This window comes from Lingula anatina, chromosome 1, assembly GCF_051362555.1.
Source record: "Lingula anatina isolate TDL-2025a chromosome 1, LinAna3.0, whole genome shotgun sequence".
In the NCBI taxonomy this organism is placed as follows: Eukaryota; Metazoa; Brachiopoda; class Lingulata; order Lingulida; family Lingulidae; genus Lingula; species Lingula anatina.
The window spans coordinates 35,801,165-35,819,134 of NC_141767.1; the positions used below are offsets into that span (position 1 = coordinate 35,801,165).

The 17,970-nt window shown below is 40.0% G+C and overlaps 1 protein-coding gene across 1 annotated transcript in view; it reads left to right on the plus strand.

Annotated features, from left to right (window-relative positions):
• LOC106171995 (tetratricopeptide repeat protein 28) overlaps window positions 1-17,970 on the plus strand; it is a 35,880-nt gene extending 17,910 nt beyond the window's left edge. Inside the window, exons 3-16 of the mRNA XM_013552565.3 lie at window positions 1,401-1,548; window positions 2,020-2,292; window positions 2,993-5,299; window positions 7,064-7,204; window positions 8,297-8,574; window positions 9,179-9,419; window positions 9,747-9,921; window positions 10,664-12,011; window positions 12,312-12,543; window positions 12,766-12,842; window positions 13,065-13,173; window positions 13,418-13,525; window positions 13,747-13,943; window positions 14,259-17,970. Coding sequence (XP_013408019.2) covers window positions 1,401-1,548; window positions 2,020-2,292; window positions 2,993-5,299; window positions 7,064-7,204; window positions 8,297-8,574; window positions 9,179-9,419; window positions 9,747-9,921; window positions 10,664-12,011; window positions 12,312-12,543; window positions 12,766-12,842; window positions 13,065-13,173; window positions 13,418-13,525; window positions 13,747-13,943; window positions 14,259-16,721 — 8,097 coding nt within the window. The 3' untranslated portion in view covers window positions 16,722-17,970. The remainder of the gene's footprint in view (window positions 1-1,400; window positions 1,549-2,019; window positions 2,293-2,992; window positions 5,300-7,063; window positions 7,205-8,296; window positions 8,575-9,178; window positions 9,420-9,746; window positions 9,922-10,663; window positions 12,012-12,311; window positions 12,544-12,765; window positions 12,843-13,064; window positions 13,174-13,417; window positions 13,526-13,746; window positions 13,944-14,258) is intronic.

A 17,970-nucleotide genomic window follows, 5' to 3' on the forward strand; every position in this document is an offset into this window, starting at 1 on the left:
TGGAAACAAAGAACACTCACTGATGGCTTGATTACAATCTGGATTATAAAATGATGGCCTACGGACATGCTGTTAAACTAGAGGTATCTACAACTATATATCTAGCAAAAAACTTCATTAAGTAGTCCTGGACATGTCTTATCTGATGGGAGGTAAATAAAAATAGATCTTTGCGGCTGATGAAACTTGTTAGGTTAGTTGGTATGGGAAGTGAACTGTAGAAAATTAATGATGAATGTACATGTAGAACAACCGTCCGTTTTTAATGTCATTGGTCAGATAAAACATTCAGTTTTCATGTTAAGATTGAATTGAGGAAGTGCGTGTGTGTGTGTGTGTGTGTGTGTGTGTGTGCGAGAGGAGGGAGGGACATGCATATTTTTTTGTAGAAATGCAGTTTTTAAAAAGAATAGGGAATTCTTGATATTAATGTTAAATTTTGGTGTAAAGAGAAAGTTGACGCAACATCATGATATTTTTAGCAAAAAGGACCATATAAAATGATATAAGCTTCTGTCCAAGTTGGTGTCACAGGAAACATCTAAATTATGATATGTTAACAAAAAGTATGTTTACAGCCACTTTCTCATATATCTAAATCCCGGTCAGGTATTTTAGTAATAAAGAAATAAAATCAGGAGGAAGCAGTAGTGTTTCTGCCCCATTAATGGCATAAGTTTGTTTTGATTTAAAATATGGGGGCAAAACAATCTTCTCAAATATTTGATTTACTATGGTTTTAGCTGACTTTTAGCACATAAAATGCTTTGAATACAAGGGAACAGGATGCCTTCACATTCTCATACAGCCATAAAAATCACACAAAGGTACAAACTCACGGCTGAGAGTGAGAGAACATTAGTATGCATATACACTGACAGACACCACTCAGACATAAGGTGCCCCCATTATTTCTACATTCAAGTGCCAAGGGTGACTCTTTGGCAAAATGTGGTTTCTCATACATAATGTCAACTCCCAGATATGTGTAGATTGATGCAAACAATTCTAAATCTCATTGGCAATGCGGAATTTGTCTAAAGTCTCAGATATCGACATTGCTGATCTTTGCTCGAGTTTGCATACGCAGCCAGGTTTATTAACTTCATTTGCAGAGTTTATCGAGTGCTGTATGAAAAGTGTTGTATTGGAGCAGAACAGAATCCCAGTGTAATGAGAGAATAAAGTTCTTGGCCCAGTTCAGAAGTGTGATGCAAACCATAAACGAGTACTAGTACTTATGTATTTGCATCTATTTATAAAGTCTCTCTACTTTTTTCATCTGAAGTTTTTTTTCACTGTGGTAAAACGACACTTTGCACTGAATGTCTTTTTCAGATTATGATATATGATAAAAAATCCCATGTTATAAACCTAGTTTTTCCTCTCTCTCTCCTCAGGGTTACTACAGAGAAGGGGTGGCACTGCAGTGTATGGAGCGGCCTGCAGATGCCCTGGCCGCCTTTGCCTCTGGACTGGCTCAGGACCCCAAGAACTCCCAACTGCTGCTAGGACTTATTGAAGCCGCCCTCAAGTCCCCGATCAAAGGTAAATAGAAAAATATTGAGCACCCATCTTTAGTTATTGTATAAATCTTAAAAATGTGTAATGGGGTCCTAACCATGTGACAAATTTTTCCCATGCTGGACAGAATATTAAAATGTTTTTTTGTTTGTAAAATATTTGCACAACAAAGGTGACTCTCAGATTCACCATAATCTATATCATTATTTGATGACATACAGTATAAAAGCATTATGTATTTTATGCCATATTATGCAAAAAGAAAGCCTTAACAAATATTTGCATGAGAATTTTATAAAAAAAAGTTTTCTTGATTAGCAATTTTTATTTAATTTGCCATTCTGAACAATTATTTAGAAAGTAGTTTTATATTTAAAGTTCTTGCAGTGGGTAAATGTAGTACCATTGACTGTATTTAAAAAGGAAGTTCTGATAATCTTTTGCTTTCCTCAAGTCCTAAATTATAGTATTAAAACTTTACTTTTCTTATTTCAGAAAAGTTTGAGCCAACTTTCTACCAACTACAGAAGATGAAACTGGACAAGAGTCCTTTTGTTATAATTTCACTCATTGGTCAAGAGCTGCTTGCCGCCAACTTCCCAGGAGCTTCAATGGTTGTGTTAGAATCCGCCCTGAAGATCGGCACCTGTAGTCTGAAACTGCGGGGATCTGTATTCTCTGCACTCAGCAGTTCTCACTGGGCTCTGGGAAATATTGACAAGGCAATCTCTTACATGCAACAAGATCTTAACATTGCCAAGTCCTTAGGTAAGACATAGACGGTGTTTTTTTTTTTTTTTTTTAATAATGGGGTCAGTACTTACACAGTGGCAGACCCATAATTTTTTGGCAGATTTTGGAGATCAGTCAAAACTATGGTTGCCTAAATGTATTGTTTGCTCTTTAGCATTTGTGTTGTTATATTTTTATCCCCTGCTTTAACAATAAAAGAAATTTGTTTATATATGTACTAGTAAAAAAAAGATCTTATAACTAGTGTCGGTTGGTAAGATTGGGGAATCGGAGTGTGCACATGATTACCTAATGTGTGTTTGCAAGTCTGAATCCAGCTGTTAGTAGATGCAGGCAAATTTACCAAGTTGCTTGAGCTGTTAATTTGTCACTTTGAACAAATTAGTCTGCTAAACCCATTCCAAGCATGTTTCAGTTGACCTACAGTGGATGTTACATGTTATGTAGCTAAATAACTATGACTAAGTAAGACTGTTGAAAGAGCATGAAAAAAAATGAGTGTCAGAATATGTCAAAATAAGCAGCATTCTATCATTCATGATTTGGGAAATTTAGAATGAGGCTCTGTTTTATTTAGGGATTAAAAGGTTGTTTACATCATTATCGAAGTGTACAATTACCCAAACACTTGGTTTCCCTTTATACGCACTGTGAATTAACAAAAGGAAAAAAAAAACTCTGAACTCATAAAAATGTTTCTTTTTTCCTCCCTCAGGTGATCAAGAGGGCGAATGCAGAGCACATGGAAACTTAGGCTCGTCTTATTTCTCAAAAGGCAACTACAGGGAAGCCTTAACCAATCACCGGTTTCAGTTGGTCCTAGCAATGCGACTCAAAGATCGCAGAACAGCGGCGTCAGCTCTCAGTAACCTAGGACACGTATATACTGCCATTGGAGATTACCCAAATGCCTTGGCTAGTCATAAACAATGCGTACTGCTGGTGAAACAGATGAATGACAGACTCATGGAGGCAAGAGAGATTGGAAATGTGGGTGCAGTCTATCTGGCTCTTGGGGAATTTGAGAATGCTGTAGAGTGTCACAATGAACACTTGCGCATTGCCAAGCAGCTAGACAATAAGTACGAAGAGGCTAGGAGTTATAGCAACTTGGGCAGTGCGTACCATTACAAAAGGGAATATGACAAAGGCATAGCCTTTCACAATCAGGTATTGACAATAGCCACGGAGCTGACAGATAAGACTTTAGAGGCACGTGCGTATGCAGGTCTTGGGCATGCTGCACGTGCAAAAGGAGATCTGGGCCAGTCCAAGGAATACCATGAAAAACAATTGGATAATGCTCTCCATACTAAAGACAAAGTTGCTGAAGGCAGAGCATGTTCGAACTTGGGTATCATATTCCAAAGTGTAGGAGAGTATGATGCTGCGCTGAAACTTCACAAGGCACATCTCAATAATGCCAAAGAATTAGGAGACCGTGCCAGTCAAGGCCGGGCCTATGGGAACATAGGAAATGCATACTATGCGCTGGGAAAATATGACTTGTCAGTAAAATATCACAAGCAGGAGCTTTCAATATCACGTGAGGTGAATGACAGGCATTCTGAGGCAGCAACACACGGAAATTTAGCGGTTGCATATCAGGCATTGAAAATGTACGAACAAGCATTGCAGCACTACCATGCTCATCTTGCAATCTCTCAAGAGCTGAAAGACACTGTTTCCGAGGCAAGAGCCCTCAGTAATCTTGGAAATTACCACAGCTCACGTGGAGAATACTCTCAGTCCATTCCATTTTACCAGCATTTCCTGACGCTGTCTCAAGAACTCCAGGACACTGACGGTGAGGGCAAAGCTTGCCATAATCTCGGATATGCACATTTTAACCTAGGAAACTTCCGAGAGGCTGTGCGGTATTATGAACAAGACTTGGCTATTGCTAAGGATTCCCAGGACAAAAATGCCATGGGCAGGGCGTACTGTAACCTAGGCCTGGCACACAAAGCCCTAGGAGACTTCTCCCAGGCTCTAGAATGTCAAAATAATTTCCTTGTGATAACCCACCAAGGTAAGAACCTGACTGGGAAATTTCGTGCCTTGGGAAACATTGGCGATGTGCTAATCAAAATGGGCAATGCTGCTGAAGCAATCAAAATGTACAACCAGCAACTAAAACTAGCCAAGCAGGCAGGGGATAAGAATCTGGAAGCCAGTGCTTTTTGTGCATTGGGGTCTGCTCACAGAATCCTTGGGGAGTGTGATAAGGCCCTGGGGTATCACACACAGGAGTTGACAATTCGACAGGAGATGAATGATGTCAAAGGTGAATGTCGTGCCCATGGTCACTTAGGCAATGTTCACATGTCATTAGGGAGTTACACAAATGCCTACAAATGTTACGAGGAACAATTGGACCGTGCAAGAGATTTTCAGGACAGTGCCATTGAAGCCCAAGCCTATGGAAATCTAGGGATTACAAAAATGAACATGGGTCACTTTGATGATGCAATAGGACTATTTGAACAACAACTAGCCATGCTGGAACAAGTCTCAGGTGTCAGTGCCACTTCTGATCGTGGCCGCGCCTATGGCAACCTAGGGGACTGCTACGAAGCCCTGGGCGACTTTGAGGAAGCGGTCAAATGTCATGAACAATTTCTCTCCATTGGTCAAAGCTTAAATAACGCTGCTGACCAGGAGAAGGCCTACCGGGGACTGGGCAATGCACACAGGGCAATGGGAAATCTCCAACAGTCCCTGGTTTGCTTCGAGAAGAGACTGGTGGTTGCTCATGAGTTGGACAACCCCACAGCCAGGGGTTCGGCCTACGGGGAGCTAGGTTGCCTGCACAGCCTTCTGGGTAACTTTGAGCAGGCCATCTCCTGCCTGGAGCATCAGTTGAAGATCGCACAGGAAATGAAGGACAAAGTGGGAGAGGGTGATGCAGCATGTGGACTGGGAGGGGTCTACCAGCAGATGGGAGAGTACGACAGTGCGCTGACCTATCACAAGATGGACTTGGATATAGCAGAGGAGTCCAACAACACTGCATGTCAATGTAAGTAGATTTGTTATTTGTTGTTTGGAAAAATATTCATTTACTTTCCCTATTGTGTACTAATTTGTGGTTAAGAAAATTACTAACAAAGTAGTTGGTTCTTGAAATTCCATCAATTTAGACTTGTCAGATGAATTCTTTACACCCTATATTTTAAAAAAGAGGTTGAAATGGAAATCCATGATGGCATGCAAATGTGTTGTAAAATAACCAGTCAAGAATTTATAAATTTCATCACATTATATGTCAACATACAGATGGGAGGTAGATTTATCAGTTTTGAGTGAAATTGACTGTAGTGGTTTGTTAAATGGAATACCAAGGTAGGTGGGGGGTACGACCACGAGTAGCAGTGTCAATCCATTTTTACGAATAACATTACAAAATAATGCAAAAAGTGTGTGAGCTGTTTGGCAAAGAAGTACACAAAATCAACCTTTGAGTCCCTAAACATTGACCAACTGGGAGTTGATGTTTGCGACTTTTGCCTTCAGGGCAATAAAGTTGGTTTTAGGTACTTTTTAAAACGTCTTTTTGAGCTAGGTTTTTTTACCTTGAAGGTATCAGCATTGCCTGCAGGCAGTGCAATACTGGTGACTTCCAGGCCTTTAGGCTATAAAGTAACTTTATTTAATTACCATCTTTTCGGTTGAATTTTGTTGACGATTTTAGTGGTTTTGACTCCATGCCCATTGGCAGTTGATTTACAGCACTAACTCCCACTGGTGACACCTGATAGGCATTCAGCCATGATTGGTGTTGAAAGGGCAGGGTGTGTGAAACATGTAGAAATTCTTTTTAAAATTCTGCTTGACAAAATTTTAGATTTTCATATGGTGCGCTGATCGACCTAGCCTTATGGCTGGTAATGTTCCCCCGAACATGGCATTTTGTCAAATTGGCGTAATAAAGCACCACATTAGACGAATTTAAGTGTTCTGTGTTTTGGCTTATTTTCAGACTTCCGTCTATAAATAATGCTAAGTCTAATGCATGCAATTCACTGATAAATATCTTTTTAAAGGTATGCTATACGCATTAGAAAATGTCCCAAAGTAAATTTTAATGTCTGAATATCCTGTAAAGCTATTTATCTTTTCCAATCCAGACCTTAAACAATAAACCTCCAATAAAGTACCCAATGTCAGTATTTTCTTCTTTAATGCGACGAAGACCATAGCGTTCTAAATGAATCCTGATTCCTTAAGCACTAAGTTATTTAATTAAAATGATACAAAACTTTGTCTAAGATGGTTTAAGTGCAGCACCTAAATAAAAAAAAGTTATTTTGAGATCAAAATTTACCTCAAGTGATGAACCTCTTTGTGAACCTCTTTGTTAAATTACAGCCTATTTGTGGTGTGAAAAAGACCATTTTGTTTGTTGCCTCTCACTTGTGTGAGTGGCCATATGCAAATCTTCTTCAGTTTTACAGCCTTTGACGCTCATGCACTTTTGTGGTCAATGCTCTTGACAAATTTTCATAAATATTAAGATGATTATGGGACTTCTGTGAAATGAATATTTAGAAAAAATATCTGGCTTGTATTTAAGATTTCCCTTTGTTATTTCAGGTTAAATTAACTTAATATAATCCTTTTCTTCATGTCAAATATACGCATGATGTGATATATCTAAGGGCATGCCTTGTTGGCAAGTTGAACAACTTTGAAATTTATAAGACCATAAATGATTTTGAATTTCAGTACTGAAATCCTTAAGCAAATTCAGCGTGTATATAACTCTGCCTTCATTTTTTTCCAGGCCGTGCCTTTGGCAACCTTGGACTTTCCCACGAATCTCTGGGTAACTTTGAGCAAGCCATCGCTTACCAGGAGCAACACCTCAGCCTCGCAGCACAGATGAATGATAAGGTGGCAAAGACACTGGCCTTCAGCAGTTTAGGTAAGCCAAATTGTAATTCCCAGGGCAATTTCCTCATAATCTAATAAGTGGCTGATCTATTTGGTCGAAATGAGTAGGATTTACTTGGAGTGATATAAACAGATACTTGAGTAAGCTTCAAAGAAAATTTTACAGGGCACAAGATTGTTGTGATCATCTGGTTCGGAAAAATGGAAGAACGATAATTGAAAAAAGGTTTGCAATACCTGGAAGATAATCATTAAGTATTTGAATGTTAATTTGGCGTCTGCTAAGTAATTATTGCTTCTTTTCTGAGAGTGTTAAAATTTCACAATAAGTTTCATACAATCAAGACATTTCAGGTTTTCTGCTCAGTAATTGTACGCAGAATAGTCAATTATTTATGGATCCGTAGTATTCCATAGAATTACCTTGCCATATAATTCCAACATGAACATTTCTGACAGTAAAATCAATAAGAATAGCATTCATAATCCACAGCTTATGGGAAAATTACTTGATCATCTGAGCTATGTAGTTAATCTACAAAAATGTCATATCTTTGAACTTAATTGGATCTATTATTTATGGAGTATGTGAATAGGTGATGAGACATGCATCTTATTGAGATTTTTTTTAGAAAATTGTTTCTAATGAAGTCATTTTAGATCACGTTAAGTTTCAGAATATCAGAACAGTGAATTGCCTGGACTAAAGATAACTTAGTTAATATTAGGATTTTGAAAATTGGGGTGTTTCTCAAAAATTCTTTCTTAAAATCATATTTTACTCATTGTGGTGTGGCTTTTAGACATACCAGTTTAACTCAGAAATTTGATCGGTGGATTGCATTACTTCATGCAGAAAGTTGGTTTTCTTCTGTAATGCAAACAGGTGTCTTAATTGCATGTTGTAGCTGACTGGCACAATTGTCACTTGGTTCTAAACCAGAAGATTTTTTCTTATTAATGTCCAACCTAGAAGAAATATGAAGTTTATGATCATAACATGAGCTTTGAAGTGATATAAAGTTTACGATGATGATGATATGACAATAGGACATGCATTAGAGTATTCATTAGCACAGGATTCAGGAAGGTTTTATTACCCCATTGTTTCTTACTCTTCAAGGTCGTGTGCACCATGCTTTGGGCCACTACCCTCAAGCCGTGCAATATCTCCAACAAGGGCTACAAATTGCCGAACAGCTCGGCCGGAAAGAAGACGAGGCAAAGATCCGCCATCGCCTTGGTCTGGCTTTGTGGGGCCACGAAGACATGGAAGAGGCACAACAGCAGCTGTACAGGGCCGCGGAACTGTTTGAGAACATCAGGAGGGAGGCGCAGATGAGCAGTGACTATAAACTGTCCCTGTTTGACCTGCAGACCGCCTCCTATCAAGCCCTGCAGGTAAAAATGGAAATGTGATCCCCATAGAACAAACCATTAACAATCTCTGGGGTTGAAGTAGTGTACATAGGATAATGCTCACCACTTTTTTTTTTTTTTTTTACCAAAGTGACTTCTGTCTTTCATTTGTGTTTATATGTTTTGCAAACAATAAAAAGGTTGGGGATTAATGGAAAAAGTAAATGTCCTGTCAGTATAAGGGTTGTTGACCTCAGTAAGTATATTGTCCTTTTGGATTGATTAGTGAAGAATCATTTGTTATGGTCATTATCATTGTTGATTCAAAACCTGGGCTGAAGTAGTTAAGGTCAAAAATAATATAATCTCTTCTTGTCTTATGTCTGTTCAAATTTTTATGAGGGATTTAAAGTATGTTTGGAAATATGTTTTCCATCTCATAATATAATGGACTTATAGGTGAGCATATCAATCAGTGCAGATAGCATTAAATTAAATAGTCTTAAGCAAGCTGGTTATCTTCAGAAGTTGAGTTCTATCTAACCTACGTTAGTCCATGTCTGAACAGGATATTTTTCTTCACTGAATCCCTCCTTGAGCAACAAGATGAATATATATGACTTGAAGAATTTTTTAATCATTTCAGCGTGTTCTTGTGGCACTTGGAAGACACGAAGAGGCTCTGGTAGTGGCTGAACGAGGTAGAACGCGTGCCTTTGTCGACCTGCTCCTAGAGAGACAGACGGGAGGGGAGGGCATGTACGTGGACAATACTCCTATGACAGTGGAGCAGATCCTCCACATTGTCGGCAGGCAAAAAGCCACTGTGGTCTACTATTCCATTGCTGCTGGCTACTTGTATTGTTGGGTGCTCAGCCCAGAAAAGGGTAAGTCCTTTTTACTTGGAAAATGATAAAATGGTGTCCCCATGTTCGAAAGCAACCTTGGATATAAATTATGTACAGTAACTGATGAATCACTATTGTTTTTTATATTTTTTTTTTCATCATGCAGTGCCAAATACCTGTTTTATTTTTCTTTAAATAAATTTGCTTTATGCTATTTATGCTATATACTATTCAAGTGGCAAAGATATGTATGTGGAATACCTTACAGTATGCATTTCCTTAAAGACAGAGAGAGAGAGAAATATGCTATTCATTGAAATAACAATCTTGCAGCAGCACTTTCATCTTGTTAAATTTTTGGTTCAGGAATAGTCAAGTTTTATGAAAAGAACATCAACGAGGCAGACACTGGGTCAGTAGATGAAGTGGATGCAGACACACAGTCACTGAATATGTCCAGTACTTCACTACTAGATCAGTATGTAGGAGGGGTAAGAGAGTCCCTGGGAATAGAGAGCCACCTATCCAATAGCAGCTTAAGGTAAGTTTGTAAACCATGTTTAATGGCTCATATGTTACAATGAAAACGTATACAAAGCCGTAAACCAGAATGGCATAATTTTAACCAGGAAGTTTGTAATTTTACTCAGGGTACAGTTTTAGACGTTGAAACTTGTTTCCTAAGCATCGAATCACAAAGCCTTAAGAAATAGAGTGAGGAAGTTGAAAGTACTAAGTTGTGTCACATAGAGGTACTCCTATTGTTCCTGCACTTTGCCCTCCACATGACCATTTTTTATGGACTGTATTAGTTTTACAACCGTGGTTCCCTAGCAGTAAAATTAATAGTACTCGTGGACTTGTGTTGGTACATCACTAATTTGGACCTTTCATGTTGTATGATTTCCTTTTCCTTGCATGTTAATATCAGAATGGACATGTGAATTGCTTTTGGTTTCCTGTTCTTACTCCTTTCTCACACTTCATAAACCTTTGATATGTAATGTGGCACAATTACATCCATTAGCACGGCAATTCTCGACGTTTTATTCATTTCTTTCGTGTTGGCAAGATTCACTTTTGCCTCTACATTCTCCGTGTAAGTGTTCACCAAAAAAAGTCGACTTTTATGAATCACCTTCAAAAAAATTTGAGATGTATTTTATGATATAACCTGGCAAGTAATCAACTTGATAGATATAGCATCAAAGGTTGGGAACAGAGGTTTGAAGAAAGTCTTGTAGTTTAATACCTTATATCAAATGATATAATCTTTTTTTCAGATTGTCTACCAGCCGGTCATCAAGCATGATGAGTGAGAACGAGAGCGATGCTGATGAAATGTGGCAGCAGCAACTAGAGGAAATTGGTGGCAAATTAAACGCTGAAAATGACCGCACGGGATTCCTGCGCATGGTCAACAGGAACCACGTCTTCAATGCCAGTAATTATAGCCTCAGTAGTCTGTTCAGCTTCAGTGGCTCAATCAATGGACTGAACATGAATCGAGGAAACAGCCTACGGAAAAGCAGTCGTGGCTGGTCTGGAAAGCCACCATTAAGTGCCTTGTACGATCTCCTCATTGCTCCCATTGAAGACTCCCTGCCGCCCTCAGCTGACGATTTGGACAGCCAGTTATCCCAATCGTCCCACTCATCTCACTCGAGTCACACCCACAAGAAGGAAATTGTGCTAGTCCTTCAGGGAGACTTATACCTCGTACCATTTGCAGTATTGAAAAACAGTCAGGCTAACAGCTACTTATATGAGAAATTCAACCTGGTGGCTGTTCCCTCACTCACAGCCTTGCAGGGAAATCAGGGCAGTGTCAGGCTCACCAGACTGGGGCTTGAAGCCACCGGGTCTCTCATAGTCGGCAACCCTGCCTTACCCATCAGCATCAAGGAGCAATGGCAATGGTCAGAGCTCCCTTCAGCAGAACAAGAAGCCAAGATCATCGCAGAAATGATGGGAGCCAAGCCCCTTACGAGCCACGCAGCTACGAAAGAGGCAGTCCTCCATCACATGCCCAAGTCGGAGGTCATGCATTTTGCAACCCATGTGTCCTGGAAATTGTCCTCAGTTGTTTTGTCGCCTGGGGAGTTCACTCCAGAGCACAGGACTGACCGTTTCCATGATGACAGCGGTAGCGATATCAGCAGTACCATGGACGGACCATCCTTGCCAGAATTCCTCCTGACTGCAGCGGATGTCCTGAACATCAAACTCAATGCCAAACTTGTCGTGCTAAACTCGGGCCACACAGATGACAGAGCAGGTCGGATCAACTCAGATGGCGTAGTTGGCCTCACTCGTGCTTTTCTAGCTGCTGGAGCTCAGTGTGTTGTATTCTCATTATGGCCAGTACCGGCTGAGGCCTCGAAGATCTTCATGAGATCTTTTTACACATCCATGCTGCAGGGCTACCAGGCCAGTAAGGCAATATCAGAAGCCATGAGGACTGTACAAACCACAAAGCAGTATACACATCCGTCTAGTTGGGGTGGCTGGGTGATGGTTGGTAGTGATGTCAAACTCAGCAGCAAGGTGGCGCTGATGGGCCATGCCTTCTACGAAATTCTTCAGCATCCTAATAAGTGCAGAGAGGCCATGAGGGTGTTGTTGCATTTGGTGAGTTTTATAAGTTTTCATGATAGTTTGTAATAGCTGCTACATTTTTGTGTGTTGTTTCATCTGATGCTTGGTACATAGTCAAAATGTGCACCCTTGAAAAAAAATTTTTTTAAACCAAAAACTAAATGTATTTCTTTACATCAATAGATAGAGAAATATAAAATGGAAAGGATAATCTTCATAATGATAAGGAATTTCATCTTATAAAAAAAATCCAGAATGCATTTTAGATATTAAAAATTTTAGGTATTTTAGGTATTGGGTTTTATGTAACTCGTTCATCTTTGTCTGTTGCAGGTTGAGAAATCTCTACAGAGAATCCATCGTGGTCAGAAGAATGCCATGTATACCACCCAGCAGAGCATAGAGACCAAGGTTTGCAACATCCACGGGTGGAAAGATCTGCTGATCTCTATTGGATTCCGCTTTGAACCAGCAGCCAATGGACTTCCACCAGCGGTGTTCTTTCCTACCTCAGATCCTGGAGAGCGCTTGACACAATGCAGTGCCAGTTTGCAGGCTTTACTAGGTAAATTTGATCCCCTATCATGAATTTATTTAATATATTGTTTACAAATGATGAAAATATGTTAGCTAGGAATGTCAAATTGTCAGAAATATATTTAGGTAAATCATTCTGATTGTTTAGCTATTATTTACTGCTATTACATAAACATGAACAAAGGGCAAGTATTGATAAAAGCTATTCATAGGACTTTCCACTAATATTGAACTACACTACTTCTTACAGGTCTTCCTGTCAACAGTTTGATTCCCTTATCCAAGTTGTTGTCCCAGTATGAAGCAGGAGAAGCAATCATTCAACTGGTAAGATTTCAAATTAGATGATTTTCTTTGCACAATTGAAGCAATTATTTTATTACAAACTAGATAAGAACCCTAGGACTGCTGTGATATTTATTAAACTTGTTACATGATATTTGTTAAACCTAGTTCCAATATTTTCAGATTTACACAAGCATTTATGTTTCAGTGGAAAATTTTTCAACGATATGTTTTTAACTTTATTTTATTGCAATTGTTATTCAGTTAAGAGATGTTAATGGGAAACTCTCTCAGAAGGATGGCAATGCTCAGGTTACAATGAGGGTGAAGTTATGGAGGGTCCCTGGATGCCATGAGTTCCTTGCTGCTATAGGTACACAACTTCTTACATTTAATGCAATAAAAATAGCCAAATGTAGGAAACATATTCTGAATAAGTTAATTGGTCATGTATATTTTAGCTGCTGCCATAGTGTCAGTTCATTGATCAAGTTAAACAGTTGAGGAAAATAATCAAAATAATGGTTAATGAAATTATTTTCTACAAGTTGCATACAATGATTTTTGTGTTTTTTTTCATCAAGCATCGTGTATGATATGGTTTCTCTTTCCTGTAGGTTTTGACCTGATAGATGTAGGCAAGGATGAAGTGACCATCAAGCCAGGCAAGCAGGCCACTAAGAGGACAGTCCAGTGTGCCCTGCAGGCTCTGCTTGCTGTACTCGGTAAGCTCTTTTAATTTTATACCTCAATATGTACCATTTTATTAGACAAATGCCCATACATCAGCATTGCACAAGATGCAAACTATGTCTTTTTTCTACCAGTATTTGTCGGAACTTAATTTTTCTGTATCTGGGCCTGTGTCTCCACTAGGCCCATTTCTCCACTCTAAAAACTCGATGACAGTTTTGATTGTCTAAAATTTATAATTTTTTTCTCTCAGACACTCAAGAAGCTCCAAGAAGCCTCTCCCTGGACAGCTCTAGCAGCATGGAGAGTTTGGCATCATCAGGGTCTGCCACTTCCACCTCCAACTTCTCCAAGGGCAGCACCCCTCCTGACTCCCCTCACGGCAGAGGAAGGTTTCCCACTGGGGCCTACACCATGGATCCCTCAACAAGGATGCAACTTATGCAGCAGGTTAGTTTTTTTTTGTTTGTTTTTTGCTTTTTTTTTTCTTTTTCAATAATAAGAAACAGAATGTAGAAGTTGAAAACAGCACAGGTAGTTAAACATTTTAAAACTTACTGTAGCATGCCAAAATAGCATGCTATGTTGACATTAGTGTGTAATTTGTTTACTTGGGGTGGAACCTGATACCTCTTATTTTAAACAGGGGCTACTTGATCAAATTGATGTTTTCAACTACTAGATAATAAAATAAGGAAAGTCCTGAAACACTGCCAAGATTTAACAATAATCAAATACAAACACATTTGATCTTTTCTTTTCCAGGGAGGATTAGTTGGCCGAAATCTACCCGGATTTCAGAGATTCTCACCTGGGATAGGCAACAAGCCAGGACTGGGCCAGTACAGGGGCGGCCCTGTGCAGAAAAATGGTCTCACCTCCCCAAACATGTCAGCAAAGGTGGAAGATGCCTTCAGATATGGTGGCCCCAGTGCCACATCCCTGCAACAGAAACCACAGGAATACCAAGAAAACATGCCAAAAGTTCTGGGCGTTGAGGTCCAGCACCACAGGGATGAAAACGGCTCCATTTCGTCCAGTGCTTCTGAAAGTGGAGGGGTTCATCCCATGCTTAATAACAGTAATGCTGCAGCTCCTCTTCATCATGAGGAATATGAATCGTCAGAGGAGGAATTGCCTTATAATCCTCCACCCATGACAGATTATACAGGGTTGAATAGACAGTCAAATCTGAGAAGCTCAGCAGCCTCGGGTAGTAGTACTCTGACTGGCAAAAGTGGGTCATCGGGTGGTATCAAAAGGGCATTTGACCTCAAGAGCCACAGGTCATCCACTAAAAGCAGTGCCAGTGACCGGACACTGACCAATGAGCCCCAGACTCTCAGCACTCCTAAAAGGACTGACTCCTTGTCCTCTGACAAAAGCTCTGAGCTCAGTTATCCTGATACCAAACCACTGGGGATAACGGACCCCACAATGCTTGCCCACAAAGTTCTTGCCGAGACCCACCAGCATTGGCAAGCTGTTGAGCACATGCAAAGACTGAGTATACAGGAACTGAAGAAGGAGCAAGCGGCCAACCCAATGCCAGTCCCTCCTGTGCCGGATGCTGCACAAACTCAAGCTACTTCTACACCAATACAACAGAACCTCCAGATCTCACAGCAACACGATGATATGGAGATGGAATTTCACGAAATCAATGTGGATGATTCCCCATATCACAGAGAACAGACCAATATCTCACAACAACAGAGACCAAGTGCCAGACCTTTTGCCCCTAAAAGGACATCTTCAGACTCCTCTGCTGCATCCAGCAGGGGTAGTGGTCATCCTGACGGGTCATCAGACAATGGACGCAGTCAGGAAAGAAGACCCAAACCACTGGGGGTCAGTGCACCGGCCAATGGGCAGGACTCGGTCAGAAACTTGAATGGGCCCAGAAAAATTACGGGATACACCCCACCAGGTACACCACCTCCTAAATATGGAGAGTCAACACCCCTGAGTGAAGCCCACAGTTTGAAGCCCAGTAGGCCTCCCCCTCCACCAAAACCCATTTTAAAGCATGTGCATTTCAATGACCAGCATCATAATAATTCCGCAGACTTTGAGGCTGCTCCTCCACCCCTCCCCCCTCCCAGGGGTGTCCCTTATGAAAATGATGCTGATGATGAGATAGGGGAGGGAAGAGGCCAACAAGACAGACAGGATAGCCAGTATGGCATAAAATATGCAGAAAAGAAAACTGTGCACATGACAGACAATGAAAAACCCGCAGAGAAATTTGACCTGAATAACATTCCCAAAATATTTCAGCAGAATGGCCCTTTGTCTTCTGGAATGCGTCCACCGTACCTTCCACCATATCCCAGACACAGGTTACCACCTCCTTACCCTCATGGAGGAGTGTCACCTAGGGGGCAGTCACCAAGGTCACCACAACATGGCTATTTCCAGCAGAAACCGTTACAATCTCCACTGAACTTTGTCCAGCCTGATAGCAGCGATTCGGATTGGGAGGGGCAAGACCAAAGGTCACCGGCTCTGAGGACGTTTGCCTCACCACAAACAAAAGCTCCCATCGCCCAGAGGTACACAGCTTCTCGAGGTTCTCCCAGCCGCACTTCACCCATGGTGTCACCATCATCTCAGTTCTCATCTCCACAGAACCGACCTGGTAGTGCCACAAGTACAAGTAGTCAGTATTCATCTGCTTCCGCTTCGTCAGCCCAGACTGTGATACATAGACCTCCTAGTATTCTAGAGGGGCAAGAGGAAAGTAACAATAGTAGAGACTCCTTGCCTAGTACTGCTGGGACATACACACAGAACAGCTCCTTTGAGCGCTATCCATCTCCCAGAGGTAGTACTTCAACTCCTCCTCAGTATAACACTGGTAAAATGGACTATAATTCATGGAGACAGCATGAACCACAGGGTAATGAGAGGTTGTCCAATGCAAACCACATGGCAGTGAGTCCTAAAAATGTCCAATCATGGCAAGGGTATCGGCAGTCGCCAAATCAAACGCCAAATCACACCAGGTCAGAGTATGCAGAGGAATATGAATTGAGTTACATACAGTCCACCACACAAAGACCTGACTATAGTGACACTGATGAAAGTGTGTCCAGTCAGGGGTCAAGACCAACTATGCCAGCTTTCTTGCAAGGAAAATCTAACGGCAATGTTCAGATGTATTACATAGACAGTGATCGACAGCCGGTAAAGAAGACTCGTGTACTGCAGTCGTCAAAATGCTGAAGGGTGTAGTTCAGAAGTACACATTGAAACACTAATTTGATTATTAGAGTCAGTTAAATATTTTGGACAGACATATCTAGCTAACAAAATATATAACCAAAAAATGCACTGAGCAAAGAAAGAAAGTTATCATGAACGTTATAAATGGTCACCTTCACATGTTATGCAGGCACATTTCTTGCATTTTATTCATACAGGTTCACTTTAGAGCTATTTGTATTTTTAAAACGAAGTCACAAATCAAAGTGTACTCAAATTTAAAAACTGTACATATCAAGGGAAAGATGTAGGAACTGGATCCAGTAATGAACTTAAGTTTACACAAAAGTGGCACATATATTACTAAAGTATTTTTGTGTTTAAACTCTCCATTCCCAGGATGTATTTGGGAGCAGAAGTGAAAATTGTTTATTTGGAGAAATTTGTCTTAATCTGAGAACCAAGTACATGCTTCCAAAGTCCGTCCAAAAAGAAAAGTGCTGTTATAAACAGCGTGTCAAGCTTTGAGAGATGTTATTTATTCTCTCAAGGTTTATCCACACTCAAAAGGCTGTGTGATATTTTATTTTAGCTGCAGAAATCTCAGTATTTTAAAGGTGGTGAATCGCCTGTGTTTTGGTTGTGATAAAAAGACTGAGAAAAGCACCACAGATTGGATTGAATCCACAAGGTCGTTCATGTATAAGTGTACATTTTTACAAGTTAATTTATATAATAATGCATTAGAAATGATTTTAGATATGCATACCAAGCACAATGTGTTGTTGTCAGGGTAAAGATCCCCACGGAGATTAGTTCATGAGTATGTTGACTTTGCAATAAAGAAAGTATGGCAGATTTTAGAAAAACAAGTTCAGTAGCAATATTTATGGCAGTAACAATTGCAAGACTGCAAGATTGTTTAATTAAGTACAAATATGAAAAATGTTATCTGTTTGACTGCTGTGTAGAGGTTCCCTAGATTATTTATAAAATTATTTCTAGTCCCAGGGTTGTGTGGAAAAAAAACTCAAAATGTTTGGGTTGGTAGTTTATATTCTTTTGTAAAGGTTGTGTCGTTGTATCTACTTATTTGTAGGTTTTAAAAAGTTTTTCACGTGACTGAAATCTTGTAAATATTGTATAAACGTATCTTGTACAATGGAAAAAAAAGTATGCAAAGTATGAACATTCAAACATATACCATTCAAATGTAATATATTCATATATTTTGCAGAAGGGCAAATAAATATAAATATACAAATGCAAA